Genomic DNA, 23,440 nt, shown 5'->3' with positions numbered 1-23,440 from the left:
ATGAATGCATGGATCCCTGAACGTGTGTGAGTCTTTGTGTCTAAGAGAACTTTATTGATCCCTGTGGGTGAAGTGGGTCACTGAAGCAGCTAAAAAACAAAACAAACTGAACAAAAGACAAAAGGAAATGACCAGGCCGCAGCAAAACACAGAATACTCAAACTAGAACAGCACAAAAGTTTGCAGTCGGTTGGATTCATTTTAAACGCGCAATGTGTAATTTCCTTCCGGTAGGGGTCTCCATCAGAACAACAACAACAACAAAAGATGCAGTTTGGTGACTCTGTGAAGTAGCGTGGTATCAGTTATTGTCTTCAGCATTGCTTCATTGCTGTCAGCTTCTCCCGGTTAGAATTCCTTTATTTCTAATTCCTTCTTGTTTACCACTCAGGAGGTATTTACCAGGAGCCAAATTATCCACAGAGGCATGTATCCTCTCCAAAACAAACAGACCCTCTGATTAAAACTGGTTAAACACTGAATAAAGCAGCCTCGCGTTTAAAATCTGCTTCTCTCCAACGCTGCTTGGAACGAGCTGAGCTGCTGCTAACGTTTGCTCAGGTTGTTTCTCTGATATCTTAAGATTCAGACGTCTGAAAACTACAATCTTCAATTTGATAAAATATATAGTTAAAATCCACCAAGACCTAAAAAGTGTATTGTATAAATGTGGCTTAAAACTGGATAAAAAGTCAATTTATGACACATTATAGAGTGTGGTCTAGATCGGTAAAGTGTCCCGAGATAACTTCTGTTATGATTTGACACTATAAACGAATAAATGTCATAAATTGATGTCAATTTATGGCTTAAGGCAAGACCAAATAAGAAAGAACTGTAACCTTGATTTATGTAGGAAAGTTTTCTCTGGAAACATTTGGGATGATGTAAGTACACAACTCAACAAAATATAAAACATAGGTCTAGTCAGTTTTTTGTTTTTTTAATCAGTACTGAAAAATAGTTCTTTTATTTTGACAAATACAACCAATTTGTTTCTTCTAAAGAAGTTCTCAGAAGTTAAATGTTGTCTAAATGCAAAAAGGACTATGCTGAAATGAAACTGTTTAACGCTGAATGTACAGATGTATGTGGTGCTCTGGGCCAACTCTGTGTACTTCAACGTGAGTGAAACGTAGAAGCCACACATTACCCTGTTGTTGTTTGGGTACAACATGATTGTCTCCTGTTTTCTAACCGTTCATCACTATTCATGAAATATGAGCCCCAGTTGCAGTCTGGACTAATGTTTATTAATTATTTCTTCATGAGCTATTTGTGAAACCAGAACATGAATACATTTGCATTTTTAAATTGACTTTCTTGCCGGTAGGTTTTCAACACAGAGCGGGTATCTGTACATGAATATATAGAGGAGAACATCTGTGTTCCTGAGATGTAAGAACTACTGACTAAACTAACTTCTTGGTTTGTTTGTAATATTTCAACTTTCTCTAGAAGGTGAAATAAAGTCATCAATCAAGTCCGAAATGAAAAACATATACTGTATATATACACGTACCCGAGATTCCTCTCTTAAGCCAGCGTGGCTCCTCCAACACAATGAAGAAGTTTTCATGTTTTTCATATTCCTCATCATCAATTATCCTCACCTGGAAAGTCTGACTGCATGCACACGCACACATGCACATACACGCACGCACGCACGCACACACACACACACACACACACACACACACACACACACACACACACACACACACACACACACACACACACAAAGTGTTTTATTAGTATTTTGCATTGTAACAAACATATGTACTGTATGTAGGGAAGCATCTGTGAAGATGATTGGTCTCCCTGCTGTTGTCTGATCAGGACCAGCTGCTATCACAGCATCACAGCAGAAGGCAGCAGGACGCAGAGAGTCTCAATAATTCAGACAAAGGTGGGAGCAGAGGAAGAAAGTAAAGAAGTAAGAAAAAAGAAGCAGAAACAGTATGCACTGCAAACCTGGAATGTTCTAGACATTATTCCACATCAGTTGGACCGGACATTAAACGGACTTTACCCTGCCAGCTCTCTAGCGTAAAGTCCATGTAATGTCCAATCGAGCCCATGTGTCAATAGAGCAGGTCATTGTCCGGAGAATTCACAGTGAGCAAGTGGGCGTGCGTGTTGATAATGTTTCTATCATGCGGAACGCACAAAACAGTAAGAAATGGATCCAAGGGTGAAGAAGAAACGTCATTTATACAAAGAGCCCCTCGCCTAAACCAAACAGAGTATTTTCAGTAAGTGAGAACACGTCTGACAACGACAAACTCCCTTTTGTGTGCTATGTGTGAAAGGGAAACTCAGGACAATGTCTGCACCTGATTCGTCGGAAATTGTCCGGCAGTTAATGCGAGAAAACAGCTTAAGAGGATCGCTAAGAAAGTTATGAGAGGACAGATTTTGTGATGATTGATAAAAGTGGGTTTTACAGCTTTGTCTGTGAAAACGACACTATGAGAGCAGTGAGAGTGATCTTAAACAGTAAAGTTGCAGCCGGACAGTTAAACAATAAGCTGAAACTATAAAGCATACAAAAACATTGTCATTTCATACATTATTATAAAAATATTGATTATAGCCGCTTTAAATACACAAACATGAGACATGATGACATGACATGGAATAAAAGGATCTTTAAAGAGAGTTCTCAGAAACTTTACACCGGAAGATTAAAGTTACAAAAGACAAGATCAGGTGGGATAGCTTCATGAGGGCCACGGCACCGACACTGAGGGGAAAAGAAGTGAACTATTAAAAGAAAAAAATGAAGGAGAGGATGTGAAGTGAAGATGAAGTGATGATGACAAGACCTGTTAGTGTCTCTGAGGACCAGTAGACCGAAATGGAAACCTGCTCACAGAGAATGAAGACAAACCACACTGACAGCAGACAGAGAGAGTAAATGAAAGATGGAGGAAAAGGTTAAAATAGACAAGGAAAGGAAAAAGGGAGGAAGAAGAGGAGGTGAAAGAAAGAAGGGAGGGAGACAACGGAGCGATGTAAGGGTAGAGAGAAAGAAACAGGCGGAAACAGAGGGAGAGGAGACCCACAGCGAGGGAAAACAAAAAATCAGCGAAGTGAGGAATTGATGGACAGAAAGTGAAAGAAGGTAAAAAAAAAAAAAAAGAGAGAGACGGAGAGATGTAGTCAATCTGTCACCTTGACGGGAGAGTAATGTGTCGTAAAAAATGATGGTGGAGGGAGATAATTAAATGAAGTGAGGATGAGCGGACAGAAGGATATTAAAACTGCATGGCGGCAGAGTAACAGCAATAAGGACACTGTTGAAAGCTATAAACTGCACTGACACTTATTAAAAAAAACATGAAAATGAATTCTATTTAATTGACAAACTCATCAAAGCATCACAGCCAATAGACCAGACCGGCATCGCGTCATGTAGCGTCAATTACCGAGGCCGCACCCATTTTTTGGGGGAAAGAATCACGCTGGCACATAAGGAGAGAAACTGTTATGTTGAGGCTGGTACTTTACAGACAGCACTTAACCTAATGATGCCTGCTGATTCAATCAAATATGTATTATTACTAGTCATAGTTCTATTATTTGTATTGTTACTATACTTCATTATCACTGTTAATCATGTCGTTCAATCATACCAAATGCTATAATTATTATCATATTTCTGTATATCTTTATCTTTGTCTCTGTGTCCCAAGCAGCAGTGGCAGATGGCTGCCCACCGAGAGTCAGTGTCTGTCCGAGGTTTCTGACTGTTGAAGGGAAGTTGTTCCTCGCCACTGTCGCACCAATGCTTGCTCATGGGGGGGAATTGTTGGGTCTCTGTAAATTATAGAGTGTAGTCTAGATCGGTAAAGTGTCCCGAGATAACTTCGGTTATGATTTGACACTATAAATGAAACTGAATTGAAAACAGGAATGCCCAGCATCCTGGTCAAGACAAATCCAGCATCCAAGCAAAACAAGATGGACTTGTGGAGCAAAAAAACACCCCACAAACAAGGTCCCTGGTTTCAGGTGACGGATTCAAGGATGGAGACAGATGTGAGCCCACAGTTCCCAGCAGAGGTCCTTGATATGATTCCACATGACAAGCTGTGGCCAAGAGGAGCCAAAACTCCTCTCCTAATAGAGCAGACTGAACTCTGAGCAGAGGGAGCCTCGTCACAAGACACAGAGAGGCAAATGTATGTGGCTGCAGAAGCATGAAGAAGTGTGGAACTGCAGTCACAGCGATTTTCACAGTAAAAGTTGGATCCATAGGCTTGTAAGTGCATCAGTGATCAAGCAGTAAGGGGCAGAGAAGGCAGAAAGAGAAAGCTGTTGGCTGTAGACGAGGTAAAACAGACGACAACACTGTCAATCCAGCAGCAGAAATGTTCTAGTTTTTTGGTTTGAGGGTGACACAGAGCCAAGGTGGTTTTCCATTGTCACACTTGATATCCATCAACTCAACCATCACACATCCCCAGGCCTACCTCACCTAATCCAGGTCTCAGTCAGTTCACATCAGCTGGAATCAATAACAGTCCAATCGAGTTTCTCACATGTGCTGCACAAACATAAAACCAAAGAAACACAACAGTGTCTCAACAATTTATTTTATATATATATATATATATATATATAGGAGACACACCATGATTAATATTTACAACAATAAACTTTATTAACCAAATTAAAGGTATGGGGTATGGTTGCCAGTATAGTCATTGTGTGTGTGTGTGTGTGTGTGTGTGTGTGTGTGTGTGTGTGTGTGTGTGTGTGTGTAAAGTGCAGACAGAGAATACAGATAAACTAAAGCAACATAACCAAACTAAACCAACGAATAAGAAGGGAGAGCTGGAACAGCAGCAACCGGCAGGCAAGCAGAGATAGAAATATGCGAGATTTCTGTATTGTTTTGTGGCCAGAAAAATGCTGGATTGATTTTCAGGAAGTAATTGGTTATATGGTTGTTATGCCTGATGTGTTGGCAAACAGACTATGTAGACCAGGGGTGTCAAACATATGGCCCGTGGACAAGAACCGGCCCGCCAAAGGGTCCAATCAGGCCCACTGGATGAATTTGCAAAGTGTGAAAATTGCAGAGAAGTAGTTCATTCCAAATGTATGTCCATACTTTAATGTCCATACTTTAATGTCAGAGAATATCCAAGTTATTTTTCTGTACATTTACGACTTTAATCTTACAAATTCTTTTCTTGGAATATTACCCGTCTCTCCCGGGTCCATAACATTATATCTTTTCCTACAATGGCCTTACAATGCTGACGTAGTAGAAGCAACTCGCGTTTGCCAACATCAAGCTGACAAGAAACTCTCTGGAAACCTCTGTGGAAAATTAAGTTTCTGATCTTTCTGGAGTGGTTTACTGGTCCAGCCAACTTGAGATCAAAGACTTGATTGCTTTGTGACCAGCAACAGAAGGTGGAGGTTGTGCAGACCTCTCCGGGACGCAAATGTAGAAGAATGTAAAAACATTTCTGGATACATGAAGTGTAAAAAAAACAATAATGATGAGTTTGACTCACGTGGTCTGGTCGTTGGTGAACTCCAGCTCTCCTCTAGCATCCTCGTAGTCCTCCCCGGCCTTGGCGGTGCCTGACTCGGTGTAGTACGGCAGGATGACGGTGCCGCGGGCACCTGAGTTGCGCACCACCGTCACCTCCATTGTGCCCACGCTCTCGCTCACCCGCACCATGCGCTCGCTGAACGTGAAGATGCCAGCGTGGTCGTCATCCAGGATGGTCACCATAGCCACTAGGGGCTCAACAAAGCGAGCTTTGGGGGCAGAACCCACTTCGTCGCTCTCGAACATGCCTTCTGCGTCGCCAATGCGCAAATTCAGCAGGCGCACAAAGAAGTGCTCGTCCTCTTCGAATATGTCGTCGTCGATTATACCGACCTGGAGATGCAGAGAGACAGAAGAATGGTATCTTTAGGCATGAATGATCAGAAAACTGTACTTTGACACCTTTGAAGAGAGGGGGTGGTAGAGTCCAAGTGGTACTGGCCTTTTCAACAACACCTGCTGTAAAGTTGCTTAAAGGTCGCATGGCATGAAAATTTAACTTTATGAGAGTTTTTTTAACATTAATATGAGTTCCCCCAGCCTGCCTATGGTCCCCCAGTGACTAGAAATGGTGATAGGTGTAAACCAAGCCCTGGGTATCCTGCTCTGCCTTTGAGAAAATGAAAGCTCAGATGGGCCGATCTGGAATCTGCCCTTTATGAAGTCATAAGGGGAAAGGTTACCTCCCCTTTCTCGGCTTTGCCCATGGCAAGTTGGTCAAGGCCACACCCCCACCCTCCACCTTGCCCCCCCTCTCTCCTCCTCAATAGCTACAGACACAGAAATGGCACATCCTAAGGAAAGCTCATTGTGGGACTGGCTCTAGTGGCTGTAATTCTGCACCAAGGCTGAATTTCAGGAAAGAGACTTCAGATACTGTATTAGGGGACCACTAAGGCCTATATAAAAGACTTCAGATACAGTATTAGGGGACCACTAAGGTCTATATAAAAGACTTTAGATACAGTATTAGGGGACCACTAAGGCCTAGATAAAAGAGACTTCAGATACAGTATTAGGGGACCACTAAGGCCTAGATAAAAGAGACTTCAGATACAGTATTAGGGAACCACTAAGGCCTATATAAAAGAGACTTCAGATACAGTATTAGGGAACCACTAAGGCCTATATAAAAGCATCCAAAAAGCAGCATGTCATAGGACCTTTAAATGTTTCTATCAGTTTCATACACAAGAAATGAAACAGGATGAGGCGCCAGATGCGTAGTGGAGAGTCCAGTACTTTCTATATCAGAAGAGTATTATTGTGCTTTTACTGGCGAAAAGAGAAGTGTTGTTTAAATGATTTACGTCCGTTTGTAGTCAGTTTAACCCATGATTACACGTGTTTTATAGATGGTAAAGGAAACTTTACCAAGCAGCAACTGTAGATAGTACAATTTATATGCATAACTGCAATTTAGCGTGCGTTTTGAGATGACAAACATGCACGATACACAATTTATTATGAAGAATCCGTTTAGTCAAGAAACTGAGCTCTGGAGGTGGAATTTCACAGGAGTTGATATTAAATGTTTTCTCAATAAGAAGTTACCAGAAAAAAAAGATCCCAGACTTGTGCGATTATTATTTGAACTGCAGTTTAATTTGAACAATTTAAAGTGAATTGACATCAATCCTGGTCTGAATGCTTGTGCTGAATATTGAGCGGAGGCAGGGCTGAGAGCATCTCCCTCAGCAACAGAGGCTCCAGTTACATCTCTCTTCTATATGAGACTGTTACCAATCCAATCACGCCGCTGCGCATTAACGGACAGGTGGAGAAGCTCCCAAATCGGATTAGGTTGGCACTGTAATCTAATGAGCCAGACCACATCCTGCCATGGGTTCAGACTTCACGATGTTCTGGATAGAGTCGGCCACAATGCAACATGGGGCAGTGGTGACCTTAAGGTTAGAAAAGTGAGCTAGTGACTGTCGATTCAATCCCCCGGACCGTCAAGATAAATCTGGGTGGGGAAAGTGAAAAGCAGCGATTGCCTAAAATATAAAATATTGTATTCTATAGATTTCTGTTCTATTTATTTCTATTTCTCAGCTGCTTTCTGAAGCTAAGCACAAAATAACTTTACTACACCTTGTACTGGGACATTGACATTTTCAGGAGAACAGTGAACTAAGAAAGACTGTACATTGGTCATATGATCAGTGCCATAATAGACATTCACACAGAGATGTACAATCTGCCATTTGCATCAATATTTTTAGACTTGAATAACTGGCAGCACTGTTATAATCTTGCTGCACTTCCATTTCATCACTGAGTTGCAAATCAGATTCATTCTGCAACTTAAAAGAATATATATAAAAATGATGACTCTTTGTTACAACAGAGTGCTGATAACAAGGCCTTTGATTGGCTCTGCTAACCCAATCTCTTTTGTTTAATCAGCAGAGAACTGAGTCACACAGTGGAACTGACTGAGACATTCAAGTTTAATTGGTTTCCCTGCTGCTCATTTCTGACACCATGATCGATGAAATCCACTGGTATGCTGTGGAAATAGATGACATTGACCTTTGTAATGTACTCACTAAGCTTCTCTCCATCCATTCACCCATGGTAGATGAGCCAATTTATAGTGTGTGTTGTTTTAATGCCCAGCCCTCTCCGTGCTTCTTTTATGCAACTCCTCAGGCTCTTGCATCACTCTCCTCTCACCCAGCTCTCACATTTCTTATCAGTGGGGAGATTACCCATCTTACTGCGTCTTTACCTCGTGCAATCATACTATATGTTTTTCATTCACACAGCATAGTGCGCTTTTAAAAAGGTACATTGTAGGTTTCTTAAATTCAGATTGCAGAAAAAACGAGATTGGGAGCATTTGTGATAAAAGACAGTGAACCTTGAAACAGCTCACTAGCAGTGATCATCTATAATTCTTTTCAGATTATACTCAAAATGATGACACAATGGTAAATGGGTTGAATATACAGTGGGGAGAACAAGTATTTGATACACTGCTGATTTTGCAGGTTTTCCTACTTACAAAGCATGTAGAGGTCTGTAATTTTTATCATAGGTACACTTCAACTGTGAGAGACGGAATCTAAAACAAAAATCCAGAAAATCACATTGTATGATTTTTAAGTAATTCATTTGCATTTTATTGCATGAAATAAGTATTTGATCACCTACCAACCAGTAAGAATTCCAGCTCTCACAGACCTGTTAGTTTTTCTTTAAGAAGCCCTCCTGTTCTCCACTCATTACCTGTATTAACTGCACCTGTTTGAACTTGTTACCTGTATAAAAGACACCTGTCCACACACTCAATCAAACAGACTCCAACCTCTCCACAATGGCCAAGACCAGAGAGCTGTGTAAGGACATCAGGGGTAAAATTGTAGCCCTGCACAAGGCTGGGATGGGCTACAGAACAATAGACAAGCAGCTTGGTGAGAATGCAACAACTGTTGGCGCAATTATTAGAAAATGGAAGAAGTTCAAGATGACGGTCAATCTCCCTCGGTCTGGGGCTCCATGCAAGATCTCACCTCGTGGGGCATCAATGAACATGAGGAAGGTGAGGGATCAGAACTACACGGCAGGACCTGGTCAATGACTTGAAGAGAGCTGGGACCACAGTCTCAAAGAAAACCATTAGTAACACACTACGTCATCATGGATTAAAATCCTGCAGTGCACGCAAGGTCCCCCTGCTCAAGCCAGCGCATGTCCAGGCCCGTCTGAAGTTTGCCAATGACCATCTGGATGATCCAGAGGAGGAATGGGAGAAGGTCATGTAGTCTGATGAGACAAAAATAGAGCTTTTTGGTCTAAACTCCACTCGCCATGTTTGGAGAAAGAAGAAGGATGAGTACAACCCCAAGAACACCATCCCAACCGTGAAGCATGGAGGTGGAAACATCATTCTTTGGGGATGCTTTTCTGCAAAGGTGACAGGACGACTGCATCGTATTGAGAGGAGGATGGATGGGGCCATGTATCGCGAAATCTTGGCCAACAACCTCCTTCCCTCAGTAAGAGCATTGAAGATGGGTCGTGGCAAGGTCTTCCAGCATGACAACGACCCGAAACACACAGCCAGGGCAACTAAGGAGTGGCTCCGTAAGAAGCATCTCAAGGTCCTGGAGTGGCCTAGCCAGTCTCCAGACCTGAACCCAATAGAAAATCTTTGGAGGGAGCTGAAAGTCCGTATTGCCCAGCGACAGCCTAGAAACCTGAAGGATCTGGAGAAGGTCTGTATGGAGGAGTGGGTCAAAATCCCTGCTGCAGTGTGTGCAAACCTGGTCAAGAACTACAGGAAACGTATGATTTCTGTAATTGCAAACAAAGGTTTCTGTACCAAATATTAAGTTCTGCTTTTCTGATGTATCAAATACTTATGTCATGCAATACAATGCAAAGTAATTACTTAAAAATCATACAATGTGATTTTCTGGATTTTTGTTTTAGATTCCGTCTCTCACAGTTGAAGTGTACCTATGATAAAAATTACAGACCTCTACATGCTTTGTAAGTAGGAAAACCTGCAAAATCAGCAGTGTATCAAATACTTGTTCTCCCCACTGTATATTGCGCTTTTCTAGTCTTACTGACCAGTCAAAGTGCAATATAAGGACCGTAAGAATCAATTCTGAAGCAAACAGGTAGCGAGTGCAGAGACTTCAAAGTTGGTGTAATGTGTGCTCTCTTTATGGTCCGGGTCAACACATGTGCAGCCGAGCTTTGCAATAATTGTAATTGAGCTATATTCTTTTTAAGGAGACCAGAAAGTAAAGCATTACAAAACTTAATCCTGTCTTAATTAATATCTCTGTATTGGCTTAAAAAAACGTTTTCACTCTGGCGATGTTCTTAAGATGATAAAATGCATTCTTAGTTATGTTTCTAATGTGAGGTTTAAAACTAAGGTCAGAATCAAAGATAACGCCTCGGTTTTTAACTTGTTGGCAGTTTTTTATTGAGTTTGTCTCTTTGAGCTTCAGTACCAATAACCAATACTTCAGTTTTGTCCTAGTTGAGCTGTAAAAAATATCTAAAATGCAGCTAAAAAGGGCATCTGTTGGCCATGAGTCATCAGGTGACACGGCAATGTATTTTATTTATTTATTTTACCTTTATTTTTTCAGGCAAGTCATTAAGAACAGGTTCTTATTTACAATGGTGGCCTGTCTACAATGGCAGCCTGACAGTAAAGCTGTGTGTCATCAGCATAACTATGGAAATTTATGCCGCACCTCCTGATGACGTTTTGAAGTGGCAGCAGGTAAAGGTTAAAAAGCGTAGGACCTAAAACTAAACCCTGAGGAACACCACAAATAACTTTATAGATTGTAGACGAACATTCATTCACGTTTACAAAGAACTTTATGAGTAAAGTCAATGATCTGCATTGTAAACATTGAATTGCTTATCAGGGAATTTACTACCTTAAATTTACCCTCTCGAAAAGTGCAAATAAAGTTGCCTTGGCGCACTGTTTAAGGCGCTGACACACCAACCCGATTATCCACCGTCGGACAGTCTGGCGAGGTCAGTGACTCGAGTCTGTTCGGTGTGTTCCGTGCTGTCGTCTGTTGGAGGGGCCGTCGGCCTTCATTTTGGCTGACTTGACTTGCTGGGTCGGAGGGCAGGCAGTCAGACTCAATGACCAATCTGATTGGTGGATTGCTAACCCGGAAATGATGAGTGGGATGAGCATGACTAGAGTCTCTCAAAATCTGACGGAAATCTGTTAAACTGACCTTTGTCGATCTGAAATGAAGACAGATTCAGCAAACGCACGGCCTATTTCTCGCTTAAAATGTTTTCAGAAACATGTTTCGGTGAACTATTTTCGTAAAATATGAGATCATATTCCGAATGAGCCGCCTTGATGGTCTGGTTTTGAAATTCCGGAGAAGCCAGACCCACGTGACGCATTCGTCCAATCAGCTGCCGGTTTTAATTGTTTGGGGCGACAATACAGATTAGCGGCGCCTGCTGTTATGGAGACGTATTACGTCTCGCGCACGCACAGAACGTACGCTCAAGTCGGTGTGTTCTGAGGGTCTTTTTTGACCAACTCGGGGAGGCAGTCAGTCCGACTGCCTTTTCTGCCGAAGGTCTGCCGTCGGGTTGGTGTGTCAGAGCCTTAACATAAAGTTCCCTTCGTTCGTACCAAAGAGCTTTTAAAAATAGTCGGATTGTTTGCAAACGTAACATCACTATGTCAGAGCCCCTCAACCATGTCTGAAAGCAGTCCAATAAGCCAATGACGTCTTTTAGGTGGCTTGTGGTGGTTTTAGTGCTCAGTGTTTAAATGCTTCTCTCCATTAAATCTCTCCTCACTATGCCTTTGACTTACCTTAATATCTCTACGAGTCTCTCCAGGTTTGAACACCAGTGTTCCTTCGCAGTACTCGTAATCTGACCCAGCATTGGCTGAACCGTCCTCTGTCCTGTAGTCCACATAGAAGGTATTCTCTCCCAGACCCCCTAAACAGCAGGAATAAAACAGATAACGATTTAAATGTATCTGACAGTGTATGAAAACTTAAATAAGATGTACTTTTTACAGTTCAGTTATATGAAGAGATTGCTCTGCAATTACGAAACCCTGTTAGACATTTTTACATCCTGACAAATCTCTGCTCTGATCTAAAGTAACGGGTGGAAGTCCTGAGAGGCAAGTGAACTTAAACTTAAACTGATCAAAGACGGGTAAAAAAAAAATGTAGTAGCATTCATTTGAAGAATAGAAACTAACTGAATTATGTGAAATCAATATTAGCTTATTTATTTCACTACCTTGGCAGACTACAGCCAGTGTCACAAAGCCACAGTTCTCCATGCACTGACTGTGGGCACTTTCAAATGAGATGCGGCTGCATATCCCCAGGTCTTCTTCTTCTGGTGCTTCCTCGTCGGTTACGGCTGTGCGGCGAGCGTTGTCGGCTGCGTGCTTCTTCAGGACGTTTCCAGCTCCAATCATCATACGAGTCGCCTGGATGGAGACAGACAGGAGGAGGTCTTAAAAGAAACTTTTCACTCTCAAAATGTATAAATCAAGAAAAGGACAGGAATATTATGCTTTTTGGCTTTTCCCCTTTCCTTTATTGTGTTATATATCTTTTTGTGCACGTTATAGGTTTACAAAGTGAAAAAGCCCAAAGTCCACCCCAAAGGGACTTACCATCTCCAACAGAAAACACTGTTCACAAACTGCTCCAAACGGCTCTATTGTAGTCCAGCCTTTACTTCCGTGACGAACATGTGTCACTTTGTAACACACGTTATAATGCTCGCCTAGCTGCTGGCACGCCCTCACACTCTGCTTCTGACTGGCTAGTAGTCCTTACCTAGCTACTGCACATGTGCGACTCTCAACAAAGATGGAACAGAAGTGAGATGTCTCACTCTGTAGCTAAAACAGAGAGCTCAACACACAGGGTGAAAAGAGGAGCTGCAGCAATGTGCAGTACAACAAATATATGGTGTTTTTTGAAAATTAAACCATGTAAACCTATTCTGATACAACCTCTAAATACAATTATGAACCTGAAAATGAGCATAATATGAGCTCTTTAAATGTAATGTGTCAACAGGAAGTATTCAGATCATTTAAGTCAGCACAAGTCCTAATACCACACTGTAAAAGTTTAGTAAAAGTATGTAAGTATAATCAGGGAAATGTACTTGAAGTATTAAAAGTATAATAATTTTCCCTGTGACTGTTATACTATTATATATTATATAATTTGATTATTATAAATCATGCATTAAGGTAAAAAACAGCATTATATTTTTGTTGGTTGAGTTGAAGCTCTACTAATGATTATTTTTATTATGAATTAATCTGCGGATTATTTTTTCCATTAATCGATTGATTGATAGATTGTTTGGTTTGTAAAAATATTGAAAATAGCGCAAAATTGCATCATAATTAGCCTAACCCAAAGTGACACCTTCTCAACGTCTGTTTTGTCCAACCAACAGTCCAAACCTCAACATTATTACTACTACATTAACATTATTAAAAGGAAAAGCAGACTGGAACCATGAAATGTTTTACATGAAACATGACTTCAACCATCAAAATAGTTCAACAGCTGATCAACTAATTGATTTACTGACTTATTGTTTCAGGTGAACTACTCAACAGTTTATACAAACTGCTGAGTAGTTCAATTTATAACAAAACATGATTTATAAGCTTTCGTTTCTCTCTTAACTTCTAAGGACACTTAAGCTGTCAGATAGATGTAGTGAATTAAAAAGCACAATATTTCCGTTGAGATGTAGTGGAGTAGAAGTAAAAAGTAGCATGAGAAGAAAATAAATAATTCAGTCTTAAAAGTCCTTGAACTACTTTATGTGCTAATATAGGTCTGGAAAACCTTGTGTGTTTACAACAGGGACTATTTATGAATAGTGTGTGTGTGTGTGTGTGTTACCTGTATGCGGTAGAAGGCTCTGCTCTTCTGTTGGTGCAGCAGTGCGTAGTAGTTGGCCAGCTCCACCAGCTGGTCCAGCTCTTTGTCGGGATATTTCTGTTTCAGCTCCTTTATGATACGGATCACCTGGAGGAGAGACGAGAGGACACACTCATGGTAAAAAATATATCCACAATTTTCGTTCCTACCCTCACCTATGGCCATGAAGGCTGGGTCATGACCGAAAGAATGAGATACAGGGTACAAGCGGCCGAAATGGGTTTCCTCAGGAGGGTGGCTGGCGTCTCCCTTAGAGATAGGGTGAGAAGCTCAGTCATGCGTGAGGAGCTCGGCGTAGAGCCGCTTCTCCTTCGTGTCAAGAGGAGCCAGTTGAGGTGGTTCGGGCATCTGGTAAGGATGCCCCCTGGGCGCCTCCCTAGGGAGGTGTTCCAGGCATGTCCAGCTGGGAGGAGGCATCGGGGAAGACCCAGGACTAGGTGGAGGGACGTCCAGCTGGGAGGAGGCCTCGGGGAAGACCCAGGACTAGGTGGAGGGATTATTAGGGTTGGGCATCGTTTAGATTTTAACGATTCTGATTCCAATTCCGATTCTTCCTTTCGATTCCAGTTCTTATCAATTCTCGATTCCGATTTTTGAGGCGTGGAGTTGGAACGGGTCACATGCCTATTTTCTAGGGCTGTCAACATTAACATGTTAATCGCGATGCGATTAGGGGTCGAGCATAATGCGTTCATTTTTTTTTAATCGTATTAATCACATGCCACCATTTATTAATTTATTTTCACTTCACTCGGCTTTGCGTCGTGCCTAACAGGATACTATTTCGCCGTACTTCCTCGTAACACATCCTGCTGCTGCAGGAATAGCAACGCGGATTTCGGTGCCTCATTGTGGTGCCACTGATATGCCTGCACTTCTGTCTGATGCTCTGAAACAGACGTTACAGGCAACAGAAACACCGCTGCATGTGACGCTAGTTAACACTACACTCGACAGCAGCTAACGTTAGCCTACCGCTAGCTAGTAGCTGGATTAAACACGGTTACAATGCTGACAGCTAACGCTAAACGGTGTAAAGTGTGACTGTGTTTTACTGTAGAGGATTCAACACCGGGATGTAACAATCTGCAGCTGCTGTCGGAGAAACAACACAGACGGTGCGTTCAAAGAAACTGGTAATTTACAGCCTCGTGGTGCATTCAAAGTTGTTGTTAAATGCCCTTTTCCCACCTGGTGGTTGTTTTTGTCATTCAACAGCTATTTACTAGTGAAATAAGTTATTGTTATAGCGATTACATTATTATTAAACATTTAATTTTGACGATATGGCCTTAGCAATAAACAAGCCATTCTTTAATGTCGCCAGCTGTTTAGTACCCTTTCTTAAAAAGTATCCGTTCAGGCACCGATAAGGCACCGGTACCGTTTTAAAAGTACCGCTTTAGCACCGGTATCCAAACCAAACAATACCCAACCCTAATATTGACTCTAAATCTTAAAATCAAGTTCATAAAGTCATTTTCTTTGCATTCATTTGATTCCCAATCAAGATCCACTGGTAAGAATGGCTTTCCATTGTTAATATGTACTTAAAAACTGTTCTGAAATGCAAAATAATAGAATTAATCATGTGATAAAACATGCGATTAATCGCGATTAAGAAAATGTAATCGTTTGACAGCCCCACTATTTTCACAAATAAGAGGAACGTTTTATTTTGAGTCAACGGTGGATTGCAGTTTTACAGCTTCTTCAACGTAAAATAAAGCCAGACTAGAGCGCTGCTTACTGGGCTCCAAGGCTGCAACACAACAAGCGCCTGGTCGCTATGGAAACCAAAACTTGCGCATGTTAAATTGGTAAGCGATGTTCGGATTTGAAACCAAATCCTCCAAATGATTCCAATAAAGAAACGATTCCGATGGAATCGTAATTTTTTAAACGATTCCAAGTAGGAATCGGTTCTCGATGCCCAACCCTAGGGATTATATCTCTAACCTGGCCTGGGAACGCCTCGGGATCCCCCAGTCGGAGCTGGTTAATGTGGCTCGGGAAAGGGACGTTTGGGGTCCACTGCTGGAGCGGCTGCCCCCGCGACCCGACCCCGGATAAGCGGACGAAGATGGATGGATGGATGGATGGATAAAAGGCCCACACTGACAGCATGCACGGCTGTTCATACAAACACTGACTGTAGAACTTTCCGTCTCTGTAGCTGGGAGAAAGATTGGAGGAATGTATGCCTTAGCTTGCAGCTCAACAACAACTTCCTACAATAATTGAACTTTCAAGGGGCACTTCCTATTAGCTAATTACCTCTAATCATTTTCATGTTTTAACTGCTGTTGTACGATGGCTTGGTTTTATGTGTGGGTTAAAAACAAAATACTGCAACTTTATAAACTGTTGAAAACATTCCCAGAACGTTAAGATGCAGACTGCCAACTGGATAAAAGACAGAACATTTCTGCTGCCCCACAAGAAGGTTTAGGCCAAGGTTGAACTGCATTCAAAAAACCCAAAGGCTGAGTTGAGTCAGAAAATATAAGTTCAGATATTTTGCAGATGGTCAATCAATAAAAAACTGAAAGTTTTTGCTTTAGAAAGGGTATTTTGTTCACGACTCACCCTATCTCTAAACACGACACAAGCTGCTTATCTTGCCGTTTTATCTCCTTTCGGCTCTCTCATTCTGTCCTCCTCGTTGTCGTCATGTGGATGTTTCTCCCTCTGTGTCTGGTTTCTCCTGGACTTCTCTGAACCTCATTATCGTATTTTCGCTTTGTCTGTCAAACCTCCCACTTGTTCCTCTCTCTCTGTCATTATCTCGCAAACCCTTCTTATTTTCTCTCCTTCTCCTTAATGGGGAAACAGCTTTATTTTCAGCAGGATATTAACAGGTTTAAATGTGGATAAGGTAATCTACCTTCACTCTGCATGCTTGAGACGGTTAAGTGTTTTCTGTGTAAATCTATCAAGTAAAGAGGAACAAAGTTTACATACAAACTGGGATCACAAAAAACAAGAACAACATGCATCACTTTAGAAAATGTAAACTGGAGCCATTCATCGCAATTTATTAGCTACTTTTACCGACTCCTGCAGGGAAATTATCCATTATTTTGCACATCAATCATGTCATAATCACAACTGCAGAGATTGTGTTTTTTATGTTTACTGCATTTTTCACCAACACAAAACCTGAAATGCGATTAGAGACTGATTGCGTTTTAAAGCTTATTTCCCCCTCTGTAAGTGTGAGCAGTTTGCCCTCATTAGCAGTCCCTTTTTTCATTTTGGCAGCGTCCTGGTTAGAGATTTTGGCACTAAACAACCTTGAGAGTGAGCGACTCGACACCAGAGAAACTTTCGAAACGTTTGACTTTGGCCACTAGAACTGAACGCCTACTACCTCCAGCTATATTTTATTTTTGGACCAACCAACAACAAAAAACTTATAGATAGAATACTTTATTCATCCCCATAAAACCACTATAACCACACTATGGATAAATAAATAGCCTTAACATAATTGTAAAACAGAATAAAAACTGAGCACAAATATATTGTAATCCATTCTTCAGGAGGTGTTACAAGAAACAAGAACCGTAAACGGATGCCGTCTGGTCTGGCCACAGGTGGGGAGCTCTAGGTCGGAGCTAGCTGTTGTTGCTGACCGGAGGTAAGGCCACACGCAACCCAATACCAGCCAGCCTTCACTTTACACCGCACACTTTATGTTAGGGAATGAACTTACCCTAGACACGCTAAGATCCAAACAGTGTCATTCTCGTAAAATCCTCTCTGTAAACGATCTGATGTTGAAATAATGTTCTGCACAAACCAGTGGTGTATTACAGCATTTACCAGTTTTTAATGTGAAGTAGGAAAAGACCAAACACACCATTATGGAAGAGAGCGCAATTATAAAAGTTTGCTTACAGTAGTGACATTAAAACATGCAAAAACAGAAAACACTACAAAATATTTGTATTATATTTTCTTAATGGCATCTCTGTGGATGGGGCCGATGGCTCAGCGAGGGCTTTGGCAAAACAACGAAGGGTCGCAACGCAATGCAACATCATCCCGCAAGGTGTGAGTGTGGGCTTGCATGCCCACATTCCTGCTAGATTACTTTGGGACACCGCCCTGTTTCTACCATTTACAGTTGCCAACCTATGTAACAGATTTAAAAAGATTTTTATAATTTCTGTCTCTCACCTCTTTGCGGCTCTCGTCCAGTTCCCTACTGCTCTCCACATTGACCATCGCGCTGTTGGAGTTGGGCAGGTTGCCCCCCGCACCGATGTTGTTGGATGCAGCGCCCGCTGTGCCGTCCTGAGTTCCGCCCCCACAGTTCTCGGCGGGAAGCACGGTGCCCCCTTGTGTTGGGAACTTGCCGTCTATGATCATCTCCATGCCTCCCTTGTTAGGTGTCAAGTCTCCCTCAGTCTCCACGACGATGCCGTGGCGCTTGTCGGCACGGTAGCGCTTGCCCATGTACTTGTAAAAGAGTAGGCGGCGGTCGGCGATCCAAGCCAGGATGACACACACTGGGAAGTACAGCAGGGTCACCAGAGCCTCCCACACCTGAAAAACACACACACACACACACACACACACACACACACACACACACACACACACACACACACACACACACACACACACACACACACACACAGTGAGTGGTATAGTTCTGGCACAACTGAGACACATTATTAAATATTAAAATACAGCCTCCCAACACATACAGCAGCACAGATAAGATTATGTTCCTTTTCGAGCTACATTTATATTTCAGCAGTGGTGAAAAGAAGTGTTCACATCATTAAAGATTTCTTGCGTTACTTTTTAATAAATATACATACTTAATACTTACTGTAAATATTTAGCTTAAGAAGGAGGAGAACTTTCTCAGCACTTACTCGACACACACAAACATTCAACCAACATCGACCTATCTGGAGATACATGGTTTTTACTGGACAGGGAGGGGATGAAAAACGCTCATCTGAAAACTATCTAAAGCAGTCAGACTAATGTAGTGGAGTACATGTACAAAGTGGCAGACAATGATAATACTCAAGTAAAGTATAAGTAGCTCAGGTTTTTTGCTTTCTGGTCGGTATAGTACTGGTACTTCTGGTCGGTTCAAGTCGGTGTTTGGTGTTTTAAGCCCCCAACATCGCCTTCCACGCAGCGCAGCAATGGTTATGTTTAGGGTTAGGGTTAGCTGCCTGGAAGGCGGCGTTAGAGGCTTAAAACACCATCAAGCATCCCCGCACAGGGCAAGTATGGAGAGTGGACTAGAGCGGGACTGTTTTTTAATCCCGCTCCTGCCCGCTCCCGATGGATTTCTGACCATTCCAGCCCGCTCCCGCAGCTTGTGTGTTGGTCTCGCCCGCACAGCAAACATTAGCTTGAGTGTCAATAGATTGACCATTGATTTTGAGTCTTGAGACGTTATTTTACTGTATAGTGTTAATAAAGATATGCATACCTGTCGGTAATAATTAGCTAAATTACATCCTGCAAGTTCTGCAATAATTAGGCCTACAGTTATTCTAGTTCAATAAGGGCAAAGTGACATTGTATTCATTTATTTCTTTCATGTGTTGTTGGCTGTGGTTTGATTTGCTAAGGTTGTTTTATTTTGTTTTGTTTTTTCAGTCTGTTAATGCACTGTTACAGATTTGATGTTAGTCCCTGTTGACTGGATCCCTCAGGCTGTCGTATTAAAAAGGGGCGAGAGCCCCTGGAAGGAAAGAGAGAGGGAGTGGGAGTGTTAATAAAGCCTTTGGCTGGTGTAAAAGACAGCCTGTTCCTGTGAGATTATTTTTGGGTCCTGCGGAACCCCTGGGATCCTAATCCCAATGCAGTCCTCTAGTGTGGACCTCCCAACTGCTCGGGGAGCTATCCTGTGAGGCAGCCCCCCTCACTTTGACACCCTTTACATACCCCTCGACTTTGGTACGACCTGCCCGAGGGGATAAGGCTCACAGGATCGGTGGACTCTCTTAAATCACTTCTCAAAACTCATTTCTATAAACTAACTTTTATGTGATGTCTCTTTTTACTTTCTTTTTATTCCCTTTTTATTGTCTCATTTCATTGTTCCTTTTGATCTGTGTGTGTTATTGCTAGTGATCTTTATTCTATATATATATAATACTTATTTTGTCTCATTACCTTGTTTTGCGTTTTTTTGGCCCCACTGTTCAGCTGTCTGTTATCTTACTGACCTCTTTTGCCTTGCTTGTCTGTCAAAGCACGTTGTAAACTTTGTTTTTAAGTGCTATATAGATAGTTATTATTATTATTATTATTATTATTATTATTATTATTATGTGTATAGGTCCTGTATGTGTGTCCTTGCGGGATTAATAAAGTCCACCTTCTGAGTCCGTCTCACCTCCACGATGCCTGGCGTTATGACGGACAGGATGAGGTAGAGCCAGATGTATGCGAAGATGCTCCAGAAGGCGGTGATGAAGAACACCCTGAGGTGTTTGATTTTGCGGGTCTGCCCGTTGGGGATCGTCCAGACGCAGATCCCGATGATCACAAACATGTTGAAGGCGGCGCTGCCGACGATGGTTCCTGGTCCCAAGTCACCAGCATGGAAGCCGTGACCGCACACCTGGAGAGATAGGAGTGTGTGTGTGAGGTTTGTAGTAGGAGGGAAGAGGCTGACACTGAGGAAAGGAATCTTAAGGAATTTTAAAACACGGCTTTTGCAAACTGAGCAGTTATTAGGTTTTAAAATGTAATGCACAATTATTGCTCTGCCTTGAAAATGACTAACCAGTCTGATGTGATGACAACACGATATTGAAGTTATACAGATGCAGCTAAAACATAAACCCCTGTAATAGAAAGACACAGTGGGGGGTGTGTGTGTGTTTGTGTGTGTGTGTGTGTGTGTGTGTGTGTGTGTGTGTGTGTGTGTGTGTGCGTGCGTGCGTGCGTGTGTGTACCTCTATAACAGACAGCAGTATCTCCGGAGCGCTGGAGCCAAGAGCCATGAGCGTCAGATTGGACACTGTTTCGTTCCAGATTCGAACCGTCGCCACTGATGTTTCCCCGTTAGGCATGGTGATGGTCACCTCCTTCTCCTGTTGGCGCGCACACACACACACACACACACACACACACACACACACACACGCACACACGCACACACGCACGCACACACGCACACAAAGTTAAAACTCATGGGTTACTTAATTTTAGGATTTATGGATGGAGAGGGAAATCTATATGAATCCCCATTAAGGGATCTGATCAGGCCTGGCTTGCAGTAAAGAGACAAAGAAATGATGATGCAAACACATTCACTGGCAGCTTCACTTCCTCAATGGACATCAAATACACTCACTAACCCTGAGCATAACAAACACTAATGAGTTATTAAACATGCATGCACTACCTGGAAATGGATTCATACTATAGAGTAAGTCTATTTTGGGATGTTTGATGCATTGCCAACATGGTTTCTGTCCATTTGCAAGCAATTAAATCTACTGCTACGGACTATGATGAGGTTTAAGAGCTGATGGGGCAAGATGGCTGATTTAATGCACCATTATCTCTGTAGATGTAAGTTGAGGCAAAACCCATGAAAGGTGGAAATATAAGAGGCTGTGAAATAATCGTATATCTGTGCACATGACGTTTGGGTGCAACAATTGACTGGCAGAGCAAACACTACATTAACAAAAAGATTCCTGGTATTAAAGTGACAAAAAATGAAGTGAGCTTAAGGTGCTTTCATACTAATACTTCCAATAAATATTGTTTTGGTGGCAGGTGCTGAAACTGTAAATATCTTTTTTTCCTTTTGTTTGTTTTCTGTGTGAATGTGCTGTACAGAGATAGCAAAGAATACGACTATTTTGACATGCAGCAAAAGGGCCACAGGTCAGAATCAAACCCTGCGGCGGCTGGGGTAAGGACTGAGCCGTTGTACATGGGGCGCACGCTCAACCAGGTGAGCTACCCAGGGGCCCATCTGTGGGTGTTTTTTTTTATGGGAATGTGGATCTTTCAGATCAATTTGAGGAGTGCCTATGGTTAGCATTTTCCCCATTTTATCATGTCATGCAGTGCGGGACTCGCATTTGTCTGGTCTTGGTCTTCACTTGGTCTCGGTACACTCGGTCGTTGTGAGGACTTGGTCTTGGTTTAGGTAGTCTTGACAACATTTTTTGCAAGCATTTTGTTTTGACAATAAACTGCAGGTGCGCTCCAATAACTCAATCAGCGTAAAAAAAACTGCACACATATTTTCTGTTGAGGCCCACTTAGACTGGCAATCTCCTTATCCTCCTGTAAATCCCTTTTAAAACCCATCTTTATAAGTGCACTTTCACAGGGTTTGTGGCCTGAAGATATTTTTATCTGTTTAATCATATTTGATATGTAATGGCATTCTATTAACCTGTATTCTTTAGACTATTATAATTAGTTTATATTTGTTTATTATACTTATTCTCTTGTTTTGCTCCTTTTTTTAATGATGTAATACTTTGTTTTAAATATTTGTTATCATTGTTGGTCTGCCATGTTATTATTGTCTTGTCAAGCACTTTGTAACTTTGTTTTCAAAAGTGCAGTATAAATAAAGTTATTATTATTAATTTTATTATTATTACCACATAATGGCAATATGCCCGCTACTTCCTGCTAAATTACACCACCCATGTGTTCCTCCATTCACTCGTTCTCACCTGTGAAGTGATGACCTCTATGGACGCCATGAAGCGGTCTGCGATGATGGACACTCCCAGGAACATGTACATGAGTGACGCAAAGTAGACCACAGCTCTGGCCACCTGTTGGCCGAGGCCGGGCCGGTTGGGCTCCCAGATGGGCAACAGGATGCCGGGCTTGCACATCGCCACTTCCCCACACTTCTCTTTTTTCTCAGGCGTGGTGCTGTTACCGTAAGACATGGAAGGAGGATAGGAGGAGGGGAACATGGAGGGCGAGACCGCTGGGATCTCGGGGTCGCTGCTGGAGACGAGGCGCTGGGACTCCGGCTGGCAGGGAGGCAGTGGGAGGAGGAAGAGGAGGAGGAGGAGGAGGAAGGGGGCGGGACAGGCCAAGAGAGACATGGCGGCGTGTGGTCCCCACAAGAAGCGGGAGGAAAAGGTGAGGCAGAGGATGATGGGGTTAGGCTGAGGAGGAGGGAGGGGGAGATGCTGCGTAGAGCTGACGGGGGTGCGGGTGGCTCACCTAAAGGGGGGGAAGAGAGAGAGAGAGAGAGAATGTAAAGAGACAGACAGGTTAGCGTGTAGACATCATAACCACAGACCAGACAGCCTTTATTTCTCTTTTGTCATAAATACGGCTCGTTTTATTATGTTTTGACAAAGCACGCATGAGAGGAGTGAAGAACCGAAAAGGTGTTTCAAACGGAACACAAAGCACA

At 42.3% G+C, this 23,440-nt stretch overlaps 1 protein-coding gene across 1 annotated transcript in view; it reads right to left on the bottom strand.

The window, feature by feature from the left end:
- slc8a2b (solute carrier family 8 member 2b) overlaps positions 1–23,222 on the bottom strand; it is a 35,209-nt gene extending 11,987 nt beyond the window's left edge. The window contains exons 1-9 of the mRNA XM_078247033.1: positions 22,737–23,222; positions 20,985–21,122; positions 20,420–20,647; positions 18,226–18,594; positions 14,002–14,127; positions 12,356–12,551; positions 11,913–12,043; positions 5,535–5,908; positions 1,523–1,626 (exon numbers count right to left, since the gene is read on the bottom strand). Coding sequence (XP_078103159.1) covers positions 1,523–1,626; positions 5,535–5,908; positions 11,913–12,043; positions 12,356–12,551; positions 14,002–14,127; positions 18,226–18,594; positions 20,420–20,647; positions 20,985–21,122; positions 22,737–23,123 — 2,053 coding nt within the window. The 5' untranslated portion in view covers positions 23,124–23,222. The remainder of the gene's footprint in view (positions 1–1,522; positions 1,627–5,534; positions 5,909–11,912; positions 12,044–12,355; positions 12,552–14,001; positions 14,128–18,225; positions 18,595–20,419; positions 20,648–20,984; positions 21,123–22,736) is intronic.
- Positions 23,223–23,440: the final 218 nt, after the last annotated feature.

Source organism: Sander vitreus, chromosome 3 (genome assembly GCF_031162955.1).
Source record: "Sander vitreus isolate 19-12246 chromosome 3, sanVit1, whole genome shotgun sequence".
In the NCBI taxonomy this organism is placed as follows: domain Eukaryota; kingdom Metazoa; phylum Chordata; class Actinopteri; order Perciformes; family Percidae; genus Sander; species Sander vitreus.
The sequence above is the reverse complement of the archived record's forward strand: the minus strand, read 5'-3'. Positions and strand labels throughout refer to the sequence as shown.